At 41.7% G+C, this 25784-nt stretch overlaps 1 protein-coding gene and 1 long non-coding RNA gene across 3 annotated transcripts in view; both read left to right on the top strand.

The window, feature by feature from the left end:
- The window catches only part of LOC135113863 (fibrocystin-L-like), a 48319-nt gene that overhangs the window by 10391 nt on the left and 12144 nt on the right, over positions 1 to 25784 (top strand). The window contains exons 3-9 of the mRNA XM_064029485.1: positions 3001 to 3125; positions 3223 to 3458; positions 3811 to 3993; positions 5033 to 5381; positions 5510 to 5713; positions 6024 to 6264; positions 21387 to 22384. Coding sequence (XP_063885555.1) covers positions 3227 to 3458; positions 3811 to 3993; positions 5033 to 5381; positions 5510 to 5713; positions 6024 to 6264; positions 21387 to 22384 — 2207 coding nt within the window. The 5' untranslated portion in view covers positions 3001 to 3125; positions 3223 to 3226. The remainder of the gene's footprint in view (positions 1 to 3000; positions 3126 to 3222; positions 3459 to 3810; positions 3994 to 5032; positions 5382 to 5509; positions 5714 to 6023; positions 6265 to 21386; positions 22385 to 25784) is intronic.
- On the top strand, positions 13912 to 18266 carry LOC135113802 (uncharacterized). 2 transcript variants are annotated; one of them, XR_010275044.1, is made up of 3 exons: positions 13912 to 16307; positions 16470 to 17830; positions 18195 to 18266. It is a non-coding gene; the product is annotated as an uncharacterized LOC135113802 (long non-coding RNA). The 2 variants fall into 2 exon arrangements; XR_010275043.1 differs by lacking the exon at positions 13912 to 16307 and having other exon boundaries at positions 16321 to 17830.

The raw sequence follows: 25784 nt of genomic DNA, 5'->3' as shown, positions 1-25784 counted from the left end.
GTGTTCCTTAGTGTGATGCCATTATTCCTTGAAGTGAGACACACCTTCATACAACTGAAATTGTGCCTATCTTCTAACATTATTAGCTTGCTTACATGTTCAGTAAAACTCAAAGCTAATGAGAAACTATTGCTTTTTTAGAAAATAGCTTACTATCTAACAAAACAAAACGTTTTATAAGTGAAGAGAGCATCATACAAACTTTAGTATCCCTCTGGGCTCTGACAGTGTCTTTGCCTACACCATATTTGTTCACATCTCACAGCAGGATTGGTGTTTGGTAGTGTTAGTAGGTCTTAGCAAATATAGAAGTTTTTAAATGTAAAATATTGGGGTCTAATAAGGATCTGAATATGTAAGAGAGGCCTTCAAATTTCAGTTGAAACCCTTCAGTTCATATTCAGAGCATATTTCTTTTTTTTTTTTTTTTTCAATGCCTGCCCAAAGTGAGGTGTGCCTTATAAGCCCATGCGTCTTATAAGCCGTCAAATACTGTATGTTTGTTTTGTCCTGTCTGCATGACTTGAGGAATTTGAAGAAGTGTTTTGGTGTTGTTTCTAACATTATCTGTGAGATATCTACAAAGGTGTTCACGTTTGGTCTTCTTTATGTTTTTTGGCAAGATTCTTTTGGAAAGATCTGAAGGCGGCCCATTTCCCTGGTGTGTTCTGTGATTGTTTGCATCTGTCATCTCTGTTTTCTGTGGTGTTGTTTCCATAGGTTCCTGGAGAACCAGGGGAGTGTATGTCTACATGAGGGTGTTTTCTATGGGCTGTAGTTGTTCATGGTGGTGTGTATGGTGTGTCAGGCTGTTCCAGTTTCTTGGAGGAGTCCAGAGTATGAGTCAGAAGATAGAAAATTGTCTCTGTAGAGTGTTTAATTGAGTCTGTCAGCTCTAGAGTAGAGTAGGATTGACCCACATCTGTGTTTTTGTCTTGTCGGTAGAAGGTCTATGTCAACTGGAACATTGTTGTGGTCATTTAGTCCTGGAACTACCTGGGTGTTTATTATATTGTGTATGTTGTTTTTGAGAAGGTCTAATGTATGGACTGTGGTGAGAAGGCCTCTGGCACCAGAGGGGTGTGTGGTAGCCTGTGTTTTTGTTGGCTTGAGTACTGTTTGCATGAGTGAAAATGTATTTTTGTTGTCAATTAGTGTGTTGTGTAGCTGGCACCTGTTTGTGTGGGGAATGATAAGGTTGAAGACATCAGTGCCATAGGGATTGGAGGGGGACGTAGTGGTCCAGTTGATGTCAGGGAGGTTGAAATCATGTACAATCCAGATGTGTTTGTCTGGTGTGAGGTGTGAAAGAGCTGTGTGAAGGTTGTGTGAGTATTCTGTGTTGGAAGATGGAGGTCTGTTGAAAGCTGCAAGTAGAACCCCATGGCCTCTCTGCACAAGACTTTCTTCCTTCTCTCACCCCAATTTTGTCCACCTCTGTAATGCAAAAGTTAACCTGTATTCTCAATCATTCATCCTTTTCTCTGGTAAACTCTGGAACTCCCTGCCTGGTTCTGTATTTCCTCCTTCCTATAACTTGAACTCTTTCAAGAGGTAGGTTTCAAGACATTTATCCTTCAATTTTTGACAACCACTTTTGACTATGCTTGGGGACCAGCACCTCAGCGGGACTTTCTTATAAATGTATTGCCATTGGCTGGTTTCCTTCCTACATAAAAAAAAAGTGAATTACAGTTAGAAATTTTTATGACTGTCTTGCTAAATGGTGGAGGAAAGACTTCTGCAGAATCTGTGTCGGGTGTTAAGCATGTTTTGGTACCTACAGTGAAGTCTGGGTCATTTGTGTGTAGGGCAGGAGAGGCACTGGGAGAGGTTGCTGGGGGAGTTGGGGAATGGGGGAAGGTTTAGGTGAAGGGGGTGTAAGAGAGGTGAGGGTAGTCATGATGTGCAGGAAATGCCAAAAGCAATGGGAAATGGCCCTGGTTGACAGATTGATGGACTGGTGTTACAAGGGTGTTTAGGTGATGTGGAGTTTGAATGTCTTGTTGTGTGGTGGGATGTGTGGCTAGGTGTTGGTGGTTGTGAGGGTGAGTGTTGCTGGTTCATGGAAGGAAAATGTATATGAGATTTGTTAGTACTGTGTGTGCATAGCAGGTCAAAGGAGCTAGAGGTTGGAATAGGAGGTAGTGAGAAAGAAGATGTAGAGACATTAGGAGAGCCACATCTGCTGCAGATACACACGATACTATTGTTAATTGATCCGTGGTGCACCTGTGCAAACGATCTGATGCAGCCGACATGACACCACACAGCATGCTTGGACCGGTTACAGCAGATATCACATTGGATGCCCCTTTGCCTCACTCAGCTGCTTTGGCACAAACTGTCTTGAATGTGTGTTTGTATTGTTGTGGTGTGTTTTGGAGCAGTGTGAAGCATCTTGGCTAAGTGTGATGTTGGTGCTTGTGGATGATTTGGATGTGTGGTGTGGGGATGTAACTGTTCATGTCTGCACATGGCATATTAGTGTGTGTAGTGTAAGTGCCAAGAGTATTCCTGTTACCATGCTGTACTGGTGTGTTCTTACCTTCCATGAGTGTGCTTGTGTGGTGTTTTCTTGTTGTTGGCCAAAGCAACATTGCTGTTGCTGGTCATGGTGACTGGAACAACTGTTTCTGACATTTATGTGCTGCCTTGCTAGGAACATTTTTTTTATTCTAAGAAAGTGATAAGACTTATTGAGTTAATAAAAAAGTAAAAAAGAGGCCAGAAAGATTTTAGAAATTAAATTGTGTGTCAAAGCAATGTATTGAACATTTATCTGAGGAGAAGGCAGGGCAGGGGAGGGGCCAGGTGCTGGGGAACAGGAACAAGGGTAGGGAGCCGAGGTGGAAATGTCCATTCATCTCAGAGTCAACAACCAAATTCCCTAGTACTGATATAAAGTCACTACTTCCCCCCCTGACCTTCCTAGTAACCCTGACCTAACCTATCACTTTCCCAATACCCCTGACCTGACCTATGACCTCATGCCGCCAGATCGGATCAGAGCTGTGTTATACGACTCATTGGAGTAACATCAGCGTGAGCTGTCTTACCCCGGCACTGTCAGCTGGCACTCATACCCTGGTACTCTCCGCTGATGGCTTTGGTGCTGCTGCCAGGTGGGTGTTTCTCTCTCTCTCTCTCTCTCTCTCTCTCTCTCTCTCTCTCTCTCTCTCTCTCTCTCTCACTGATAATAGAGTGACGGTGTTGTGGCAGGGAAATGGAGTACGTACTGCAGGTGACCTCGGCCTCAGCTACCCAGGGGTCAGTGAAGGGTGGCACGCTGGTCAGGCTGGGCGGCACAGGCTTCAGCTCGGATTGTTCCCGCCTCAAGGTGAAGCTGGGCCAGGTGTATGAGTGTGAGGTGCTGCAGTGCTCCGATGAGGCCCTCACCTGCATCACCAGGCCCATCACCACCAACCACAGGATTGTGAATGTTGGCACCAGCTCTGGTGAGGCGCTGATTCATACACACACACACACACACACACACACACTTGATGATGCAGAATTCCTGTTAAAGTATCACTAGAGTCACATAAACACCCTTGAAAACTCCAATAACATCCTGTGCAGTCAGTTAAACTATCTCTATCCTTGTTAAACTGCCCATAAAATCCCGAAAGTGCCTCTGAAAACCTGCAGTAACTTCCACCAGAACCTATTAAAAGCAGTCAAGATAAGATGCTGAAACACTGATGAACACAGATGAAGCCTTTATCAAGCACCTCTCACTCACCAAACCTAGTCATCTTAGTACCATTTGTGGACTTCAAGCAACCCCATTACCTTCAATTTTCACAGAGACTGTATCATGGTATCCTCGTGTGCTGGAGGTAGTGGAGGGAGACTCAGTAACCTGGCAGTGGAGTAAGGTGTCTGAGAACTCACAGCTGCAGTACGGAGTGTGTGAGGTGGCCAGCCCTGTGGATAAGTGTGAGGACGCTGATGGTTCTGGCTTCTTCTCAGGGACACAGACTGCTGCAGGTAAGGACAGAGAGACTGGGATGAGGTGAGGGGGAAATTGAGACAGGAAAGCACAGAAGTGAAGTGAGAGAAATGAAGGGATAGAAGGATAGTGACAAGGAGAGAAAGAGAGAGATTGGAAAGTGTAAACAGGAAGGAAAGGAAGGAGGATGGATTGAAAAGAAAGAAGGAAGAGAGAGAAGGATGGAAGTGGAGGAAGAGCGGAGAAAAATGAAAAGAAATAGGCAGGAGGAGAAATATGAGTAGTTTTTTTTTTATGTAGGAAGGACACTGGCTAAGGGCAACAAAAATCCAATAAAAAAATATGCCCACTGAAATGCCAGTCTCATAAAAGGGTCAAAGCAGTAGTAAAAAATTGATGAATAAGTGTCTTGAAACCTCCCTCTTGAAGGAATTCAAGTCATAGGAAGGTGGAAATACAGAAGCAGGCAGGGAGTTCCAGAGTTTACCAGAGAAAGGAATGAATGATTGAGAATACTGGTTAACTCTTGCATTAGAGAGGTGGACAGAATAGGGTTGAGAGAAAGAAGAAAGTCTTGTGCAGCAAGGCTGCAGGAGGAGGGGAGGCATGCAGTTAGCAAGATCAGAAGAGCAGTTAGCATGAAAATAGCGATAGAAGATAACAAGAGATGCAACATTGCAGCGGTGAGAGGCTGAAGACAGTCAATTAGAGGAGAGGAGTTGATGAGACAAAAAGCTTTTGATTCCACCCTGTCTAGAAGAGCAATATGAGTGGAACCCCCCAGACATGTGAAGCATACTCCATACATGGACGGATAAGGCCCTTGTACAGAGTTAGCAGCTGGGGGGGGTGAGAAAAACTACTACTAATACTGCCACCACTACTACTACTACTGTTAATAATACCACCATGACCACCACTATTACTATTACTACTACTGCTACTGCTGCTGCTGCTGCTGCTGCTACTTCTACTACTACTCCCACTACTACTACTACTACTACTACTACTACTACTACTACTACTACTACTACTACTACTACTACTACTACTACTACTACTATTGCTTTCCCACAGGCTCCTTCACAGTGGCCTTCCCCCAGCAAGGCATCCACTATTATGCTGGCCCCACACTGCCTGGTGGTGTGGTGATGCAGGGCCAAGTCAACGTGGTACGGCCACCTCATCAGGCCCTCAGGATGGCCGTACTGCTGGGTGACAAGGAAGCCACCTACCAGGTTGCCGGGAGTCAGGTCGTCAACATGAGTGGCTGTGACCCCATCCTGGAGATGCCTCTGGACAGGTGTGACCTCCCCGACCTGACCACACCAGAAAATGGATACCTGTACTTTCATTTCCACACCTGTCACACACCTGTGGTCTCTGCCCTGGCCTCCTCCACCACCCACACTGTGAAGGGCCTGAGGTGAGGGCAGGCTGGTGCAGCCCAGGGTCCCTCTTGCATTAGTGATGGTAATGGTAGTAATGATAGCAGCACCAGTGGCAGTAATAATGGTTCTCCATGCTGAGTGTTTCCTGTTTTCTTTGACACAGCGGCCTGCAGGTGGTGGGCGGCGACTCTCTCACCATCACTGGATCAGGCTTTGGTGACCTGGCCTGCCAGGTAGAGGTCAGTGTTGGTGAAGCATCCTGTAGTGTGACCTCTGCTTCAGACACCTCTGTGACCTGCGATCTGGACAACCTGGACAACCTGAGGTCGGGTGCATACCTGCCCATCACTGTCAAGGCAATCAACAGGTGAGTGCAGCTAACATACAGACAGACAGATAGACAGACAGGTCAGCACAGATGAGAGAAACTGGATGTTTGAGATGATATGAGAAAAAAAAAGGAACATGCTTCAATGACAGAAATACAGCTTTGTACCACAGCAGCATCACTACACCACAGCACCACCACACCTCACCACACTATCATACACCACATTACTGCACTACACTACCAGAGCATCACCACACAACACCATGGCATTGCCATGCCACCACAGCATCACTGCACCTCACCACACCACCACACCTCACCACGCCTCACCACACCTCACCTGCAGGGGCATGGCAGTGACAGACATCGCAGGGTACAGTAGTGAGGGCCATGTGGTGATGGTGCCGCAGGTGTCCTCCCTCAGTCCCCTGGAAGGCTCCCTGGGTGGCAGCACCCTGCTCACCATCAGTGGAAGTGGTCTGCAGGGTCTGGTTGCCTCTCCTGTGGTGCTGGTGGGGGGCCAGACCTGCCTCACTCCACCCTCCACCTCTGCCACCGTGGCCACCTTCACTCTGACTGTGGCCGGTGTAAGTGTTGTGTGTGTGTGTGTGTGTGTGTGTGTGTGTGTGTGTGTGTGTGTGTGTTATGTAGGATGGACCCTGGCCAAGGGCAACACAAATCCAATAAAAAAAATGCCCACTGAAATGTCAGTCCCATAAAAGGGTCAAAGCAGTAGTCAAAAATTGATGAATAAGTGCCTTGAAACCTCCCTCTTGAAGGAATTCAAGTCATAGGAAGGTAGAAATATAGAAGCAGGCAGGGAGTTCCAGAGTTCACCAGAGAAAGGGATGAATGATTGAAAATACTGGTTAACTCTTGTGTTAGAGAGGTGGACAGAATATGGGTGAGAGAAAGAAGAAAGTCTTGTGCAGCGAGGCTGCGGGAGGAGGGGAGGCATGCAGTTTGCAAGATCAGAAGAGCAGTTAGCATGAAAATAGCGGTAGAAGACAGCTAGAGATGCAACATTGCGGTGGTGAGAGAGGCAGAAGACAGTCAGTTAGAGGAGAGGAGTTAATGAGACGAAAAGCTTTTGATTCCACCCTATCTAGAAGAGCAGTATGAGTGGAACCCCTCCAGACATGTGAAGCATACTCCATACATGGACGGATAAGGCCCTTGTACAGAGTTAGCAGCTGGGGGGTGAGAAAAACTGGCGGAGACGTCTCAGAACGCCTAACTTCATAGAAGCTGTTTTAACTAGAGATGAGATGTGAAGTTTCCAGTTCAGATTATGAGTAAAGGACAGACCAAGGATGTTCAATGTAAAAGATTGGGACAGTTGAGTGTCATTGAAGAAGAGGGGGATAGTTGTGTGGAAGGTTGTGTCGATTTGATAGATGGAGGAATTGAGTTTTTAAGGCATTGAACAATACCAAGTTTGCTCTGCCCCAATCAGAAATTTTAGAAAGATCAGAAGTCAAGCGTTCTGTGGCTTCCCTGCGTGAAATGTTTACCTCCTGAAGGGTTGGATGTCTATGAAAAGACGTGGAAAAGTGCAGGGTGGTATCATCGGTGGAGTAGATAGGACAAGAAGTTTGGTTTAGGAGATCATTAATGAATAATAAGAAGAGAGTGGGTGACAGGACAGAACCCTGAGGAACACCACTGTTAATAGATTTAGGAGAAGAACAGTGACTATCTACCACAGCAGCAATAGAACAGTCAGAAAGGAAACGAGATGAAGTTACAGAGAGAAGGATAGAAGCTGTAGGAGGGTAGTTTGGAAATCAAAGCTTTGTGCCAGAAGCTTTGGTGCACTGATGGGTGTGTGGAGTTCCAGCCAAGGCTGCATGTGTGTGCATATTTTACCTAGTTGTAATTTCCAGGGCCTGAGGTATGCTTGTGTGGTCCTGTCTCCATATCTACACTTGTGCAGTTGTTCCTTAAAGTTGTACACACTCGTTTCCAGTACTACCTCCTCACTGAGCTTGTTCCATACTTCTGGATTTCTTTGTTGGAAACTGTTTCTTTATGTTATTCAAGCATCTTTCTTTTTTTATTTTTTTGCTGTGCCCTCGTGTGTATCTGGTATTTTCTACTTCTCTTAGCAGCAGTTTCTCATTATCAATTTCTTCCATTCAATTCCACAATTTATATATAGTTATTAAGTCTTCCTGTTCTCTTCTTTGTTCCAATGTGGCAGATTTATCTTCATTAACTTGTCTTCATACGTTAATTCTTCCAGTTCTGGAACCATCTTCATTGCCATCCTTTGTATTCTTTCTATTTCTTTGACATGTTTCATCTTGTGGGAAGACTACACTGATTTAGCATATTCCAGCTTTGGTCAAATCATAGTGGTAATTATCTTTCTCTTCATACCTTTATCCATGTAGTGGAATGCTGTTTTAATATTTCTCATCGTTCTATATGTATCTCTGAACATCTTCTGTATGTGCATCTCTGATTATTGACTGTCCTGTATATTCACTCCCAGATCTTTCTCTTCTTGTACTTTTATTATTTCTGCATTTCCCATTTTCTAGATCCATTTTGGTCTCTTTTCACTTTTTCCCACTTACATGACATTTTTTCATATTAAACTCCATCTCACATTTCTTGCTCCAGTCCCAGATTTTATTCAGATCCTCTTGTAAATTTTCAGTCTTTCATATGTTTTTGTAATTTTGCATCATCTGCAAACAAATTTGTGTAACTCATTACTCCTTCTGGCATATCACTGGTGTAGATAAGGAAAAGTATTGGTGCCAGCACTGATCCTTGTGGTACTCCACTATCTACTTTTCTCCATTTTGACTTTTACATCCTTTACTGCCATTCTCATTTCTCTTCCCTTTAAGTAGCTTTCCATCCAGTTTATTATTTTTCCATTTAATTCTCCAACATTTTCTAGCTTCCATAGTAGCCTGTTGTGGGGAGCTTTGTCAAAAGCTTTTTTTTTTTTTTTAGATCTAAATGCACACAGTCTACTCATCCATCCCTCTCCTGCATTATATCAGTCACTCTTGAATAGAAGCTGATCAGATTTATTACACATGATTGTTTTTATCTAAAGCCATACTGCTTTTCTGATATTATATCATGTTCTCTAGAAGTTTTGTCCACTGCTTCTGCGTCACTTTTTCACAGATCTTGCATACTATGCTGGTCATTGATACTGGTCTGTAGTTTAATGGCTCTTCTTTTTTTCCACATTGATAAATTGGCACTATACCTGTTCTCTTCCATTCCTTAGGCACTTCCAATTGATACTGAGCATTTTATTATGTCATATACTGGTTCAATTAACTGTTTCCTGTTAAAATGAAACCTGATAGTCCATCTGGTCCTGTTGCTTTTCTCTCTTCCAGTTCCTCAACCATTTAATAAAGTTCTTTGATTACTGTAATTTCCCACATTTGTTCTTTTGTGTTCACATCTTGTGGTTCTTTAAATTCTGATTCTTTTGTGAAAACTTGGTGGAACTTTTTGTTTAGCAATTCACTCATGTCTTTTGGGTCTTCATATGTTTCATGTCCATCCTTCAACTGTTCTAGTTTTTCTTTGAGTTTAATTTTTCCATTTATGAATCTAGAATAGTTTTGGTTTGTCCTTGCACTTCTCAAGTGCATCTTTTACATATCCTTTTTCTTCCCCTCTCCTTATTTACACATATTCATTTCTTGCTATCTTAAAGTCTTTATTTTTTTGGTTTCCACTTCTTTTCGTTGTTATCCATGCTTCATCTCTTTTCTCTTTGCTCTTGCACATCTTGCGTTAACTACACCAGTTTTCCTTTTTCTTTAGGTTTGTATAGTGGGACATATTTATTCACTCCTGCCTCATATAGTCTTATATTGCCTTGCATATAATTTGCTCTCTTCAGCTTTCTCCTGTCCGTTGCTTCATAGAATCTCGTAAGATATTTACGTTAGCTTTTCCATAGTTTCTCCTGTTTTGTTTGTAGGATTCATCCTCTGCACTGACATCACTGTCAGTCTCTATTTCTATCATTATATGGTCACTTTTTTCCATGGGGGACATGTACCATTTCTTTAGTTAGGTCAATTCCTTTTGTTAATATTAAGTCAAGTCTTGTTGGTTCATCATCTCTTATATATCTTGTATTTTTGGTCACCCACTGCATCATTGTGTTTTCTATAGTCAGCTTCAGAAATCTTTCTCACCATGCAGTCTTGTTTCCTCATGCCTTGAATGTTTCCTAATTTATTTCTTTGCAATTGAAGTCACCAACCAATAATTCTGTTTTATCACTTTTGATTAATTTACTCAAATGCTGAGTGGTATCTTCTATTATTTTCTCACAGCCTTCCTTGCTCCAAGAATTTGTTTTGGGTGGTACGTGGGTTGTTATTACCATCAGTATTTCTCCATGATTATCCTCCAAGTTAACAGTCACTATTTCTGCTTTTCCTTCCCCATATTTCATTATTTTTGTCTTCACCTCATTTCTTGTCATTATCATTACACCTCCCCCTCCTTTGCCAATCCTGTCTCTTCTCCACATATTGTAGTTGTTGTTAATGATAGTCTGATTTTCTTCTTGTAGCTTTATTTCCGTTAAACACGCTATCTTCAGATTCTTTTTCTTTTAAATAGTCTTATAATTCCAGTGTCCTGTGTAACAGTCCGTCTGTGTTGGTGTACATCACATTCAGTCCTTCATTTTTGCAATTTTTTTCTTTTACTTTAATTTTTTCCTTTTCCTTTTTTAACTCTGCCTCCAAAAACTCTCCAAAACTCTAAAAAAAGTTTAGTCTTTTCTTCTGTTCTTGATTAATTTTTCCCTTTAGCCTCTTTGTGTGTGTGTGTGTGTGTGTGTGTGTGTGTGTGTGTGTGTGTGTGTGTGTGTGTGTGTGTGTGTGTGTGTGTGTGTGTGTGTGTGTGTGTTTGTGTGACATGCAGGAAAGAGCTTTGCTTGTGCTATCCTGTCTCCATATCTATTTTTATCTAACTTTGTCTTAAATTTATGTATTGTATTTGTATCAATGACTTCTTTGTCCAAATCATTCCAGACCTCCACAGTTCTATGTGGGAAGCTATTTTCTTAACATCTCTTCTACATGCATCTTTTTTAAGTTTTCTGCCATGTACCCTTGAGCCTCTTGTATCCCACATCACCAAGTCCTTCCTATCCAAGTTTTTCATTTCAGTCATCATTCTGTATAGTATGATCAGATCACCTCTCTCTCTTCTCTGTTCTAATGTTATAAGACACGATTTAGACATTCTTTCTTCATACATTAGATCCTCCAAACTTGGAGGTGACTGTTGCTACTCTTCCTATTTTCTTATAGATTTCTTGGTATTAGGTGACCATACCACAGCTACATACTCCAATCCTGGGTGTATCATGGTCACAATAATTTTTTTTTTATCATTTCCTCATCCAGATGTGCAAATGCTGTTCTTATGTTTTTCAGTGTTAATAGGTTTCACCTCTTACCTTGTTCATGTGTTTCTGGTGACAGCTTGTCAGTAATAATTACACCAAGGTCTCTTTCTTCTGTTCTTTTATTGTGTGTGTGTGTGTGTGTGTGTGTGTGTGTGTGTGTGTGTGTAGGGTCTGTTTTCTTTCTTATCCTGAGGTGCTCAAAGAAGGCCTTGGTGCACAGATGGATGTGTGGAGGTGCAGCCAAGACTGTGTGTGTGTATTTACCTAGTTGTGAAATACAGGACAAGAGGCACACTAGGCTCATGCTGTTCCATCTCCATATCGACTTTTATCCAGATTTTCTTTAAATTTATGGACTGTCTTGGCACACAGTCTCATCAATAAATGAATTCCACACTGCTATGCTCCTGTGGGGAAAGCTATGTTTCTTGATGTCTCTTCTGCAAACACTCCTTATCAATTTCCTTCCATGTCCTCTGGTATCTCTCTTATCAGGTATCACAAGATTATCCCTGCCCAATTTTTTCATCCCTTCCAATATTCTGTATAGTGCTATCAAATCACCTCTTTCCCTCCTTTTTTGTAGTGTAGTTGGGCCCAATCTCATAAACTTCTCTTCATAACTATGCCCTCTTAGGCTTGTAGGGATTTTAGTTGCAGCTCTCTCAATTCTTTCTAGCTTCCTGATATCCTTCGTCAAACTTGGTGAGCACACTAATGCTGCATACTCCAGTCCTGGATGTGTCATTGTTGTTTACAATTTTTCTTTTATCATATCATCTTCATTGTCGGTGAATGCCATCTTCATGTTTCTCAGCAGATTGCATGTTTATCCAGTGATCTTGTTTACATGCTTCACAAATGACACTTTATTAGAAATGATTGCTCCCAGATCTTTTTCTCTGATCTTATAGTAATTTTCTCATTTCCGAAATAGTAGATGCCTTCTGTTTTTCTCGCACTTTTTCCAAACTTCACCACACTACATTTCTTGGCATTAAACTCCATGTTCCATCTCAACAATCATTTATTTATCTTAATTAGGTCTTGATTCAGAGCTTTGCAGTCTTTTTCATTTGTTACTTTTCTCATAATCTTAGCATCATCAGCAAAGAGACTCATGTGGCTTGTCATTCCTTCCATCATGTCATTTACATATATTGCAGAACTTCACTTATTACTGGTTTCCACTTTGACTTATTGCCTCTGATTACTGTCCTCATTTATCTCTCCGTCAAGAAGTTGGTCATGCACATTTTTGGGGTAATTTTCAAGCAATTTTGGAGTTTTAGGGTGATCGTCCCTCATAAATAATCAACACTTTGGCAATACCTCAGAAGCGTGGTATGGCTCTGAGAAGCGTTTAATGCCTCTGAGCGGCATTTAAACCAACCCATGTGCTCAGCGAGTGATTTAAAGGTCTACGTTGACATCCGAGAAATTTGCATTTCTCATATATTTTTTCTTGATTTTTTGAAGATTTTTGTAATTTTTTTTGTGGCGAATCTAGCATCACCCGTCAGGCAAGCCTCTAAGCAGTCACTGAGGGCAGTGAAGGGTGTCTCACAGTCAGTAGCCCGCGGCGGGCTGTTGAGAGAAAAAGGAGGGTGTGTTGCTCTGATCAGCATCATTACTTCTCTTTTAGCACTCTTTAGCACTTCTACGTAGCTACATCACCTTACTCTTCTGAAGATGGCTAGAATAAAGAAGGGAGTGAAGCAGAGCCGACTGAACCTAAAAGCAGCAAGAGAAAAGAAGAAAAAGCAGACGCCGAGTGTTGATGCCCGCGTGACCACAAGCAGTGAGTCACCACCACCACCACCACCCAGCATGTCACCATCACCATCCAGCGTGAAGAGGAAGAACCTTTTGACAAAAGAATCTGATATACCAGTGGTAACACAAGGAAATGTCTTTTTGAAGAAACAAAGCTTAGAAGAACTTGCATCGAATGTGTGCTGCCCTGAGTGTTTTGAGAAGATGAAGTGCATATTCACGAGAAAACATGCAGACAGTAGCTTCAAAATTGTGTATACAAAGTGTTCATATATAGCAAAAGACACTGCTGAAGACCACAAAAGTAAGGAAAAAGGAATATATGAAATAACAATAATGATAGTGTATGCAGTTATGCTGCTTGGATACAGATATAGTGGTTTTGAAAAAATATGCAGCCTTCTCAGTATGAGCCACGTATCATTCCGTGTGTACCGCAAATATGCTTCTCTAGTAACTACCGTATTTGATGGCTCATAAGACGCTACTTTTTTCTCAGAAAAAGGGTCAGTAAATTAGCCTGCGTCCAATGAGGCAAAGGTCCAACTTTGAGGCAGTAATAGGTTACAAGTCTACGGCAACAGAGGCTCTAAATTCAAACCACAGATGTCTTTGCACAACTAAATAAAGTCATGATTGGTAGTACGCCACAAAATGCTCTTTCTTTCAAGGTACCAATGTGTAGTATCTCATACTTACTGGTAATCCACATAGACTTTGACCAGTCAGGAAGAATTTGCTTAACCATGCACCACTTCTTCTTGGAGTTTTGTTGGGGCAGTGTAGGTTGTGATGTCACAGCCTTTGATGCCCCAAAGGTGAGGTATCCAATTATAATATTAGACTAGATGTGATGGAGCTGGTTGGATTTGTGGAGAAGGTTCTGGCAAGGTGGAGATGGTGCACCACGTTTTTCAAAACAAACGCGGTCGGTTGCGCTCCGACGTGACGTACTCGGTGACACCGAGTGTGACGCCGTTACTGACTGAGGTAAGACAATAGCCACACTTTCATACAATTAAAATTGAACCTACCGTATCTTTTTAACATTCTTGCTTTGCATACATATGAAAAAGATTGAAGCTAGAGAAACTTTTCTTTTATGAAAATAGACTAATACACCTTGAGAACGAATATTTCTTCTATAAAGGAATTGAGTGTCATGGGATAGGCTGGCTTGAGGTGATGATCTGCATAATATTCATGTAATAGCTTATGCAAGAGTGTTTAAAACTTCCAGATTTTATTACACAACATGATGGAGTCAAAAAAACGACACAATTACACAATTGCATACAAGCTACAAGTAATACAATATGCTAAGGAAAACGGCAACAGAGCTGCTGCTAGGCATTTTGGTCCACCTCCAACTGAGAAAATGATTCGTTTTTGGCGAAAACAAGAGGAAGAACTTCAGAAAGCTGTGAAATCAAAACATGGTCTTCGCACAAAGAAAGCTAAATGGGTGGAACTGGAAGAGGAGATGAAGGCTTGGGTTGTTGATCAAAGGAATCAGGGTGCAATAGTAACAACTAAACAAATAATTTTTGAAGCTAAAGAAAGGGCAACTGCCAAAGGCTATGATGATTTTGGTGGTAATGAGGGCTGGTGTTATAGATTTATGAAAAGGAATGGATTAGCAATGCGAACTAAAACAAAAATATCACAAAAAATGCCTATGGCATATGAAAACAAAATTCTTGAGTTTCATAAATACGTTATAAATCTCAGAAAGGACACCCATTTTGAAATGGGACAAATTGCAAATATGGATGAAGTACCACTGTCATTTGATGTGCCTTCTAATAAAACAGTTGATTTTAAAGGTTCTAAGACTGTGACTATTAAAACCTCAGGCCATGAGAAAACTCATTTTACAGCAGTACTGGCTTGTTGTGCTGATGGCACTAAATTACCACCTTTCCTCATATTCAAGAGGAAAACCTTTCCCAAAGAAAGCATTCCACCAGGTATCTTTATTCATGTTCATCCTAAGGGCTGGATGGATGAGGATGGTGTGAAGCTGTGGCTTGACAAAGTATGGTCACGGCGTCCTGGGGGACTTATAAAAAAAACATCACTTCTTGTGTGGGATCAATTTAGGGCTCATTTAACTCAGGCTACCAAGAACAGAGTACACAATCTAAACACAAAAGTGGCTGTAATACCTGGTGGACTAACATGCCAGTTGCAACCACTTGATGTTTGCATAAACAAACCTTTCAAGGTGTATATGCGTGAGCAGTGGAACGCGTGGATGAGACTCCCGCAACATGACAAAACACCATCGGGCTTCATCAAGAAGCCTACAATAGCCCAGGTTTGCCAGTGGGTAAAAATTGCTTGGGATAAAGTAAAAACAGAGACAGTGGTGCTTTCATTCAAGAAATGTGGCATCAGTAATGATCTTGAGGGCACAGAGGATGACCTTCTATACGAAGGCAGTGACTCTTCTACTTCTAGTAGTGATTCTGGTGAGCTTGAGGAATGCAGTACTGATGACAGTGACAATGATTTTGTAGGGTTTGGATGTGAATAAAAATGCTACAGTTGTGCTAAGCAAATTTCAGAATGAATAAAATCAATTTATTTTCATGAATTTGAATTAAAAACTCTTTAGTTTTGTTGTGTAAGATTTCAGAATGAATAAGATCAATTTATTTGCACGAAAATTTATTTGAATTAAAAAAAGGAATGAAACACTTCAGATTTGGTTTTTTACTTTTGTAACTTCTAAGAATAAAACTAATTTATTTTCACGGATTTGAATTTGAATAAAATGTAGTAGGTAAACTATAGTAATTTGTGCAAGGTATTCAAAGTGAATATTATGAATTTGTTGTGATTTGAATACGAATTAAAAGATACAATTGTACTAAATTTTATGATGAATGAAATAATATTTCAAGTAAAATACACTTTAGAAAATAAAGTTAGTAAGTCTGCTTTTACACATCCTTTGGCTTTGAAAATGTACTAAAATACTGCATAAGAATTACATGTGAAAGATGCTAAAAAATAAAGTATGAAAAAATTTTATTATCACTGTAGTCCCTCAGTTAATGGTGCCGCCAAGAGCTAGGTGCAGTTAATGTTTACATTCAGCTGAACCGCATTAAGACTGAAACTCCCCTGCTTACCACACCTTTTGGGCACTAGAGGCTGTGACATCACAGTCTGCATGGCCCCAACTAAAATACCAATAAGAAGATTGTGTTTACACGTCAGCAGGATTGGTACAATCTTGTCTTTCAATACCCTCAACCGAACCATTACGTTCTGGCTTTCAAGGCCCGCAGCCTTACCAAGATTTGACTCCAGAAATCCAACCAGCTCCACTGTATCTAGTCTGAAACACTACCTGTATACCACACCTTTGGGACGCCAGGCTGTGATGTCACGGCCATCACAGCCTCAACAAAACCCCAAAAAGAACAAGTAAGGTGCTAGCATAAATTAAACTTTTAAATGCTGAGTATTGGTATCTAATAGTGATCTAAATGCACGTGAGAGTCTTCAAATGTCGCTTGAATTCCTTGACTTCATATCGATAGCCTAAATCTGTTAATTTTTGTTTTTTTCTATTTCAATACATGCCAGAACTGGGTGCGTCTTATGAGCCCGTGCGTCTTATGAGCCATCAAATACGGTAAATGTGCTATCGAGGAAGCAAAGTCACTGCTAGAGACGAGTAGAAAGGCAGTGATACAGTACTACGGGGAAGTACTAAAAAGATTTCCTGACAAAGACGGCATTCTTGACATTGATGTGACTTACGACGGAAGTTGGCACACAAGGGGACACAAATCACTTTTAGGAGTTGGTGCAGTGGTGGATGCAAACTGTGGACTGGTGGTGGACTTTCATACAGTATCCAGGCTTTGTATTATGTGCACTCGAATGAAAACTAGAGTGAAAAAGAAAATAATGACACAGAAAGCTTTTGATGAGTGGAAGACAAAACATGCTCCTCGTTGTGACGTGAATCATGAAGGTTCATCTGCTAGCATGGAGGCTGCTGCTGCAATGTGCTTGTGGAACAGGTCGCTTTCACACAGCTTGAGATATGTGAATTTTATCTCTGATGGTGACAGTTCTTCCTTCAAAGCTGTCACAGCTCTTTCTGATGGTAATGGGCCCTATGGTAAGAAACACACTGTGAAAAAGGAAGAGTGTGTGAACCACGTATCCAAGTGACTTGGTACAGCACTCAGAAATCTCAAACAGACCCCCCACTTTACAGAGGAGGGTGGAAAGAGGAGGAAGATAATGTTGGGGGGACACTCGAGGCTGACAGATAGTGTTATCAACAGACTGACTTACTACTTTGGCATCAGTGTTCGACATCGCGCCAATACAACTCCCGAGGAGATGTGAAATGACATCATGTCTTCTTTTTACCACTGCTCCTCTACAGATGAGAACCCCAAGCATAACCTTTGCCCCAAATCTGAAGAATCCTGGTGCTTCTACCAAAAAGCTCTGTCAAAGGGCAACACTCCACCCAGCCATTCCACTATGAAGATAAAATTCTGGTTGGATCCTGAAGGACTGAGGCTAGTAGAAGATGTCTACAAAAGGCTAACAACTGATGATATGATGACGAGGTGCCTCAGAGGGAAGACTCAAAATCCCAATGAGTCATTACACCACAGAATATGGCGCTACTGCTCAAAGCACAAAAATGCCACGAAGGAAATGCTGGACTTCGCAACTGCACAGGCGGTGTCCAACTTCAATGGAGGATATCTTTCTAGCGACCTGTGCAGTAAGTTGGGAGTGGCCTTCACAGACAAGAACTACAAATACCTTACAAAGGAAAACACCAAAATGGACAGGCCGATCAAGAAGAAGATCAGAAGCAAACAGCTGCAAAAGGACCTGGAGGCATATGCATCTGGTGCGCATTAGCCATGCAGCGACACTCCCAGAACTTCAGAGCCTCTTTTCTCAAAACATAGGTAAGCGCTTCTAAGTCAAAATAACTTTCTTATTTATCAACCGATTTCCTTGATTTTTTTTGTGTGTTTGTGTGAATGAATTTTCTACAAAAATTGTTACTTACTTTTCAAAAATATATATATTATATATTTAAAAAAAATCTATTATTCATGATGTCGGGTATGCAGTTTTTCATTGAAATGTATTAGAGGTATATCATTATTTTTTGGGAAAACTAGCAAACAGGCATTGAAGATTAACCCTTCTAGTATACACACAACTTTAGTGTGAATGATTTCTGGACTCATATTACTAAGGAATTATTCAATTTCTAAAGTACTCTTTTTTACAAGTTTTTTAATTTTCATATTTTTTCCTTTACAGATACCATGATGAAACTTCGCCTCATCATTTACCATATGGTTACACACTTTGAGTAAAATTTACAAAAGGCTATGATGATTTTTAATCAACCCCCCCAAAAAATGTGCTATGGCCCCTTAATAACGATCCTCCCAATCTTCCTATATTTTTCAGTTATCCATATTAGCCTTCTGTATGGTACTTTGTATAATGCATTTTGCAGGTCTAAGTACATGCAGTCAGTCCATCCATCTCTCTCTTGCACTATGTCCATTACTCTTGTGTAGAAGCTTATCAAATTTGTTACACAAGATCTTCCTTCTCTGAATCCAAATTGTCTGTCTGTTATCACATTGTTGTCTTCCAGGCATTTCACCCATCTGTTCTTGATGATCTTTTTGCAGATCTTTGGTACCACACTTGTCAGCAATACTGGTCTATTGTTAAATGAGTCTCCTTTACTTCCAGCCTTGTGAATTGGGTAATATTCACCTATTTCCAATCTTTGGGTACTTTTCCTTCCAACAGGGTGGTGCTAATTATATTGTGTATCACCTTAGCTAGTTTTGGGCTACACTTCTTTAGAATCCAGCTTGACAGACTATCAGGTCCCATTGCTTTCCATACACCCAGCTCTTCCAATATATTCTTTACTTCTGTTGATGTTACTACCTCTTTCAGACCAGTCCCATTTTCCATCACTATCCTTTCTTCCCTAAAATAATTTTCTTTAGTAAGCAGTGAGTGGAAGTGTCTGTTGAACACTTCAGCCATCTCTTTTGGGTCTTCGACCATTTCTTCTCCAACTATTACTCAGCTGATGTCTTCTTTACTCCTCAATTTTCCATTCATAAATTTTTAAAACAGTTTTGGTTGGTCTTTGCATTTATGCACAACATTCTTTTCATAATTCTACTCATCTCTGTGTATTTTAACATATTCATTCCTCTTTCTTGTATAATTGGTCCACAAGTCATGTCTCTTATATTTCTTCCACATTCCATGCTTTTTTCTGTCTCCAGTCTAGCTGTAGCACATCTCTTGTTACTCCAATCCTTCTTAAAAAGGTTTTCTGTTGATTTCATAGGTGTCCATTTCCCCTCTCCTTTATTATAAATGTTCAGGAAGGTGGTCCACTCTCCTTCTATATCACCCATTTGAAATACTTTGTTCCAATCCATTTCAATGAAATACTTCCTAAGCTGTCCAAAATTTGTCTCACTGCAGTTCAACCATTCTCTCCTGTGGTCTTTTCTCATATCTATGTTTTTATTCATTACTAAGAACTGAATCAATGCATAGTCACTTTTATCTATTGGTTTTTTGTGTTTTAAATCCTCTATTATGGCTTGTTCCTTCGTAAAAATTAGATCCAGCTTTGACAGTATTTCATTTTCTCTGAATTTTGTGTCTTCTTTAACCCACTACATCAGAATATTCTCAACAGCCAACTCCAGTAATTTGGTCCCCCTGTGATGACTTGCTACGTTATGTGGTCCAATTTTCCCAAGATATCTCTTTACAGTTAAAGTCTCCTGTCACTAGTTCACCTCATTTTCATCCAGCAACTTGGATAAACATGCCTTTATGTCTCTCAGCATTCTCTTGTATTCTTCCTCACCCCTTGAGTTGGAATAAGGGAAACATAGGTCACTGCAGTATTTTGGCATCTTCCCACATTTCTTTTTAAGGCTATTTTCAGTACCTCTGCCTTCCCCTCCCCACATGTAGTAGATTTCACTGTCAATCCTTGTCTAATTAGGAGCATCACACCTAAACCCTGCTTAAATCTTTTATTTCTCATCCAGAGGTTGTAATTTCCATCACCAATATCTAAAACGTCCACATCACTCTCCAGTTTTGTTTCAACAATTGCCATGATATCTGGCTTCTCTTCTCTCTTAAACAGTCTCTAACTTTCAACACTACTGGTATCAGACCATTTAAGTTAGTATACTCCACTTTTAAACCTCCCCTTCTGCATTGTCCTCTTTCCTCTACCACTTTCTCAGCCTCATGTCTGTGACCCTTCAATAGAACCTCTTCTCCACTTCTGGTCTTTTTTCGTTTTTTTTTTTTTTCATTTAATTCTCTTCTTAGTTTATTTATAGTAGCTCTCTCTTCTCTGGTCCTATCTTTTTCATCCACACTTGGTTGTACTCTTCAACTCTGGCCAATTTCTAAACTTTGCCTAGTATTTCTTCAGCTGCTGCTTGTGACCTGTGTGTGTGTGTGTGTGTGTGTGTGTGTGTGTGTGTGTGTGTGTGTGTGTGTGTAGAGTTATTGTAAGCCAGCTTCTCACTATTTATGAGTTACGTTAGAGCTGTGAAGTCTTTCTGCTCACCAAGTACTGCTACTTCACTCTCATTCCTCAAGTCAAATTACCTAGTGGTTGGCCCAAGGGTTTGAGTGGGGCACGCCATAAACACAGCTCTAAAAGTTCTATAATTATTTATTAACCAGTGAATTATGATCCCAGTCATTACTCCTTAACAGCAAAGTGAGTGATGTGTTGGGCCAAAGCACAAGGGGATGGTTTTGGCTGCACATGTGTTGTCATTCTGAACAGCTGAATGAGGGTTGTCTTGTGAGGCTGGACTGCTTGCATCACCATTACTCTTGTGGGGGGCAGTGACAGATGAGTGAGTGTTGTCTTGTGAGCCACTTGTGTCTTGTGAGCCACTTGTGTCTTGTGAGCCACTTTCGCCGTCATTAGTCTTGCATGGGGTGGTGACGGCACTGGTGTCAGTACTATGTCATAGTGTTTTATTTCTATTCCTGAGGTGCTGAGAGAAGGCCTTGGTGCACTGATAGGTGTGTGGAGGTGTGTCTAAGGCTGTGTGTGTGAGTGTGTGTGCATACATGAAGTTAAAAGAACACTTGTCTTCACTCTAAACTTGAGGCAAGAGGAACACAGCAGAGTACTGAGTCAGAGCTGCTGCCTGGATGTGTGGTGAGGCACTGTTGGCAGTGGTACTCATGTGTGCATTACTGTATTACCACATGGCACATCTTCCTTTCAGTGTAGAATGATCAAGATGAGTGAATTATTTAAATCTGTCACCATATCTAAGACTAGATGTGTATCCAACATCAACAGTGTCTTGGCAAAAGACTATATAAATTCCTTTTCTCGTCTCAAACCATAATATGGTAATTTGGTGTCTTTTGAGTGACTAAATCTTAAAAAGCTTAAAAGAAAATCTCCTGCAGGTGCCGGCCAAGATGGACACCCTTACCTTCACCTACAGTGAGGCACTCACCCCTGTGATCACCAGCATGGCAGTGCAGGGCAAGGAAGTGACATTGTCTGGCCACAACTTTGGCAGTGACAACACCAAGGTCACCATCACTGGTGCAACAGTCGGTCCCCCGTGGCTGCTGAGAGGTGCCTCAGGAGGAGGAGAAGGAAGACTTGATGGTGGAAGAAAGGGAAGAGTGGTGGTGGTGGTGCTGAAGGATGAGGTTGAGGACTTCCTGGGTGTGGAGGCGGGTGATGAGATGGACCGCCTGGTGGAGACAGTGGCCGAGGATGAGGATAACGTGCTCAGTGGTAAGTACCTGAATGGCCTGGGGCAGAAGGCGAGGCTGTCCCTGGTGGATGTGCTGGAGGCCCCTCGGGGCTTCTGGGGTAGCTTCACCGGCACCGGGGCAGCCACCTTTGAGGAGACGGTGCAGCTGGGTGCCTGGCGCATGGCTGGCATTGGCCCTCTTCCCCACATACTGGACCACAACCCCCAGGAGAGACACCCACAACAGAGTCACTCAACAGAGGACCATCCCACCTCCTACTCCTGCACCATCACCTCTCTCACCCCCACCAAAGTGTCCTGCACAGCAGCCGGCCTGTCCGCAGGCTCCTACAGACCCATGGTGACCGTGGCTGGGGCTAGGGCAGTTGTGGGCAACAAGGTGTCCTCCACTACCCTGCCCATGGCCTCTGCCCTAACACCTCAGTCCAGCAGCATCAACGGAGGTGCGGTGCTGGTGGGGAACAGCTCGGGGTTCATTCCCGGGTACATGATGGTGGTGGTTGGTGGTGCTGAGTGCCCCATGCTGCAGGAGAGTGCCAACACCATCTCCTGCCGCCTGCCACCTGGCATTGAGGGGGAGGCAGCGGTGGTGGTCAGTGTGGCCTGCAGTGAGAATGTGATGGCTGCCAAAGCATTCACCTACACTGCAGCCGTCACCCCCATGCTTCTCTCTGTCACGTGAGTCTTGATGCCATGCACCCCACTTCACCACACACACACACACACACACACACACACACACACACACACACACACACACACACACACACACACACACACACACACACACACACACACACACACAAACACACACATCTTCTGTATCACTGGTGTTTTGTTTATGATAATAATAATAATAATAATAATAATAATAATAATAATAATAATAATAATAATAATGATGCTACTACTACTACAACTGATAATGATAATAATAATAATAATAATAATAATAATAATAATGATAATAATAATAATAATAATAATAATAATATAATAATAATAATAATGATGATAATGATGATGATGATAATGATGATGATGATAATAATAATAATAATAATAACAGTAATGCATTATTAATATTATCATTATTAAATATGTTCACTAATTTCAATGAGAACAAATATTTATCATCATGTTCAAAGTGATTGTGTTGGCCAGCACCCCCACCACCTCATTTACCCAGTGACCTCAGATCTTGATGTTGCAGGTGGCGCAGGATCACTCCTGAGCTGGGTCTTTGTGTTGGCAAAGACAATTCAGTCTTCACTAGGTGAATTGCCACACTCTTGAATCTTCTGAATTTTCCACCATCTGGCTTCAACCACAGACTCATTCAAACTAAATTTATCTGTGCTGTATACCTCTCATCTAACTTCTCTGACTATAAGAAATTCTTTGACTAACTTCCAAAGTGGAGCACATTCTGACTCTCTTCCCTTTTGCAGAGATCTCCATTCTTGGAGACTTCAATGTTCATCACCAGCTTTGGCTTTCCTCTCCTTTCACTGACCATCCTGGTGAACTAGCCTTCAACTTTACCATTCTCCACAACCCAGAGCAACATCCTACTTGTATTCCTGACTGTCTTGGAGATATGCCCAACATTCTTGACCTTTTCCTGACTTCTAATCCATCTGCTTATGCTGTTACCCTATCTTTTCTGTTGGGCTCCTCTGATCACAATCTCACTTCTGTATCTCATCCTATTGCTCCAATTCCTCCTCAGGATCCCCCTAAGCAGAGGTGCCTCTGACATTTTGCTTCTGCTAGTTAGGGGGCCTGAGGAGGTGTTTTGCTGATTTTTCTTGGAATGACTACTGCTTCCATGTCACAGACTGTCTCTGTGTGCTGAGTACATAACAGAGGTGATAGTATCTGGCATGAAAGCGTACATTCCTCTCTCTTTTTCTCGACCTAAACCTTCCAAACCTTGGTTTAACACAGCCTGTTCTTGTGTTATACATGATAGAGAGATGGGTAACAAAAGGTACTTGAGCCTTCCATCACCAGAATCTCATGCACTTTATATTTCTGCCTGGAACCATGCAAAGTCTTTTCTCCAACAAGCCAAAAACTCCTTCATAAATAGAAAGTGTCAAAATTTTTCAAGATCTAACTCCCCTCATGACTTCTGGCACCTAACCAAACACATCTCCCATAACTTTGCTTCTTCATCTTTCTCTCTTTTATTTCAACCAGATGGCACCACTCTGATCTCATCTATTTCTAAAGCTGAACTCTTTCCTCAAACCTTTGCTAAAAACTCTACCTTGAATGATTCAGTGCCTGTTCCTCCCTCTCCTCCACCTTCTGACTACTTTGTGTTACCTATTAAAATTCTTCACAACGATGTTTTCCATGCCTTCACTGGCCTAAACCCTCAGAAGGCTTATGGACCTGATGGGGTCCCTCCTATTGTTCTCCGAAACCGTGCCTCCGTGCTTGCACCTTGCCTAGTCAAACTCTTTCAACTCCATCTGTCAACATCTACCTCTCCTTCTTGCTGGAAGTTTGCCTACATTCAGCATGTTCCTAAAAAGGGTGACCGTTCTAATCCCTCAAACTACCATCCTATTGCTTTAATTTCCTGCCTATCTAAAATTTTTTAATCTTTCCTCAACAGGAAGATTCTTAAACATCTTTCACTTCACAACTTTCTATCTGATCGCCAGTATGGGTTCTGTCAAGGCTGCTCTACTTCTTCTGGCTTTTCTTACTGAGTCTTGGTCATCTCTTTTAGAGATTTTAGAGAAACTTTTGCTGTTGCCTTAGACATATCAAAAGCTTTTGATAGAGTCTGACACAAAGCTTTGATTTCCAAACTGCCCTCCTACGGCTTCTATCCTTTTCTCAGCAACTTCATCTTAAGTTTCCTTCCTGACCGTTCTGTTGCTGCTGTGGTAGATGGTCACTGTTCTTCTAAATCTATTAACAGTGGTGTTCCTCAGGGTTCTGTCCTATCACATATTCTCTTCCTATTATTCATCAATGATCTTCTAAACCAAACTTCTCGTCCTATCCACTTGTATGATGATGATACCACCCTGCACTTTTACACGTCTTTTCATAAATGTCCAACCCTTCAGGAAGTAAACAGGTCACAAAAGGAAACCAGAACACCTGTCGTCTGATTTCTCTGAAATTTCTGATTGTGACAGAGCAAACTTAGTATTGTTCAATGCCTCAAAAACTCAATTCTTCCATCTGCCAACTCAACACAACCTTCCAGACAAATATCCCATCTTCGTCAATGGCACATAACTGTTCCCCTCTCCTACATTGAACATCCTCGGTCTGTCCTTTTCTTATAATCTAGACTGGAATCTTCACATCTCATCCCTAGCTAAAACAGCCTCTATGAAGTTAGGCGTTCTGAGACATCGCCAGTTTTTCTCACCCTTCCAGCTGCTCTGTACAGAGGCCCTCTCCATCCATGTATGGATTATGCCTTTCTATGGATTATGCTCTTCTAGACAGGGTTGAATCAAAAGCTTTTTGTCTCATCAACTCCTCAATAACTGACTGTCTTCAGCCTCTTACTCACTGCTGCAATGTTGCATCTCTTGCTATCTTCTATCACCATTTTCATGCTAACTGTTCTTCTCATCTTGCTAGCTGCATGCCTCCCCTCCTACTGCAGCCTTGCTGCACAAGACCTTCTTTTTCTCACTCCTACTCTGTCCACCTCTCTAATGCAAGAGTTAACCAGTAATCTTATCATTCATCCCTGTCTCTGGTAAACTCTGGAACTCCCTACCTGCTTCTGTATTTCCACCTTCCTGTGACTTGAACTCCTTCAAGAGGGAAGTTTCAACACACTTATCCTTCAATTTTTGATCACCGCTTTGGACCCTGTTTGGGGACTTGCATCTCGGTGGGTTTTTTTTTTAAATTGGGTTTTTGTTGCCATTGGCCCGTGTCCCTCTTACATGAAAAAAGTTCAACAAAGGACTGTTGTTAAGACACTGCACGTGAGGTGGCCCCCAGTTTGGAAGTATTGTAAATGAATGTTGCGATGAAATAGAATGGGTCTTTGAGACAACAACAAATAAGATGAATGATGATAGTAATA

The sequence above is a fragment of the Scylla paramamosain genome, chromosome 26, assembly GCF_035594125.1.
Source record: "Scylla paramamosain isolate STU-SP2022 chromosome 26, ASM3559412v1, whole genome shotgun sequence".
NCBI lineage: Eukaryota > Metazoa > Arthropoda > Malacostraca > Decapoda > Portunidae > Scylla > Scylla paramamosain.
This window is presented reverse-complemented; position numbering and strand designations above follow the sequence as displayed.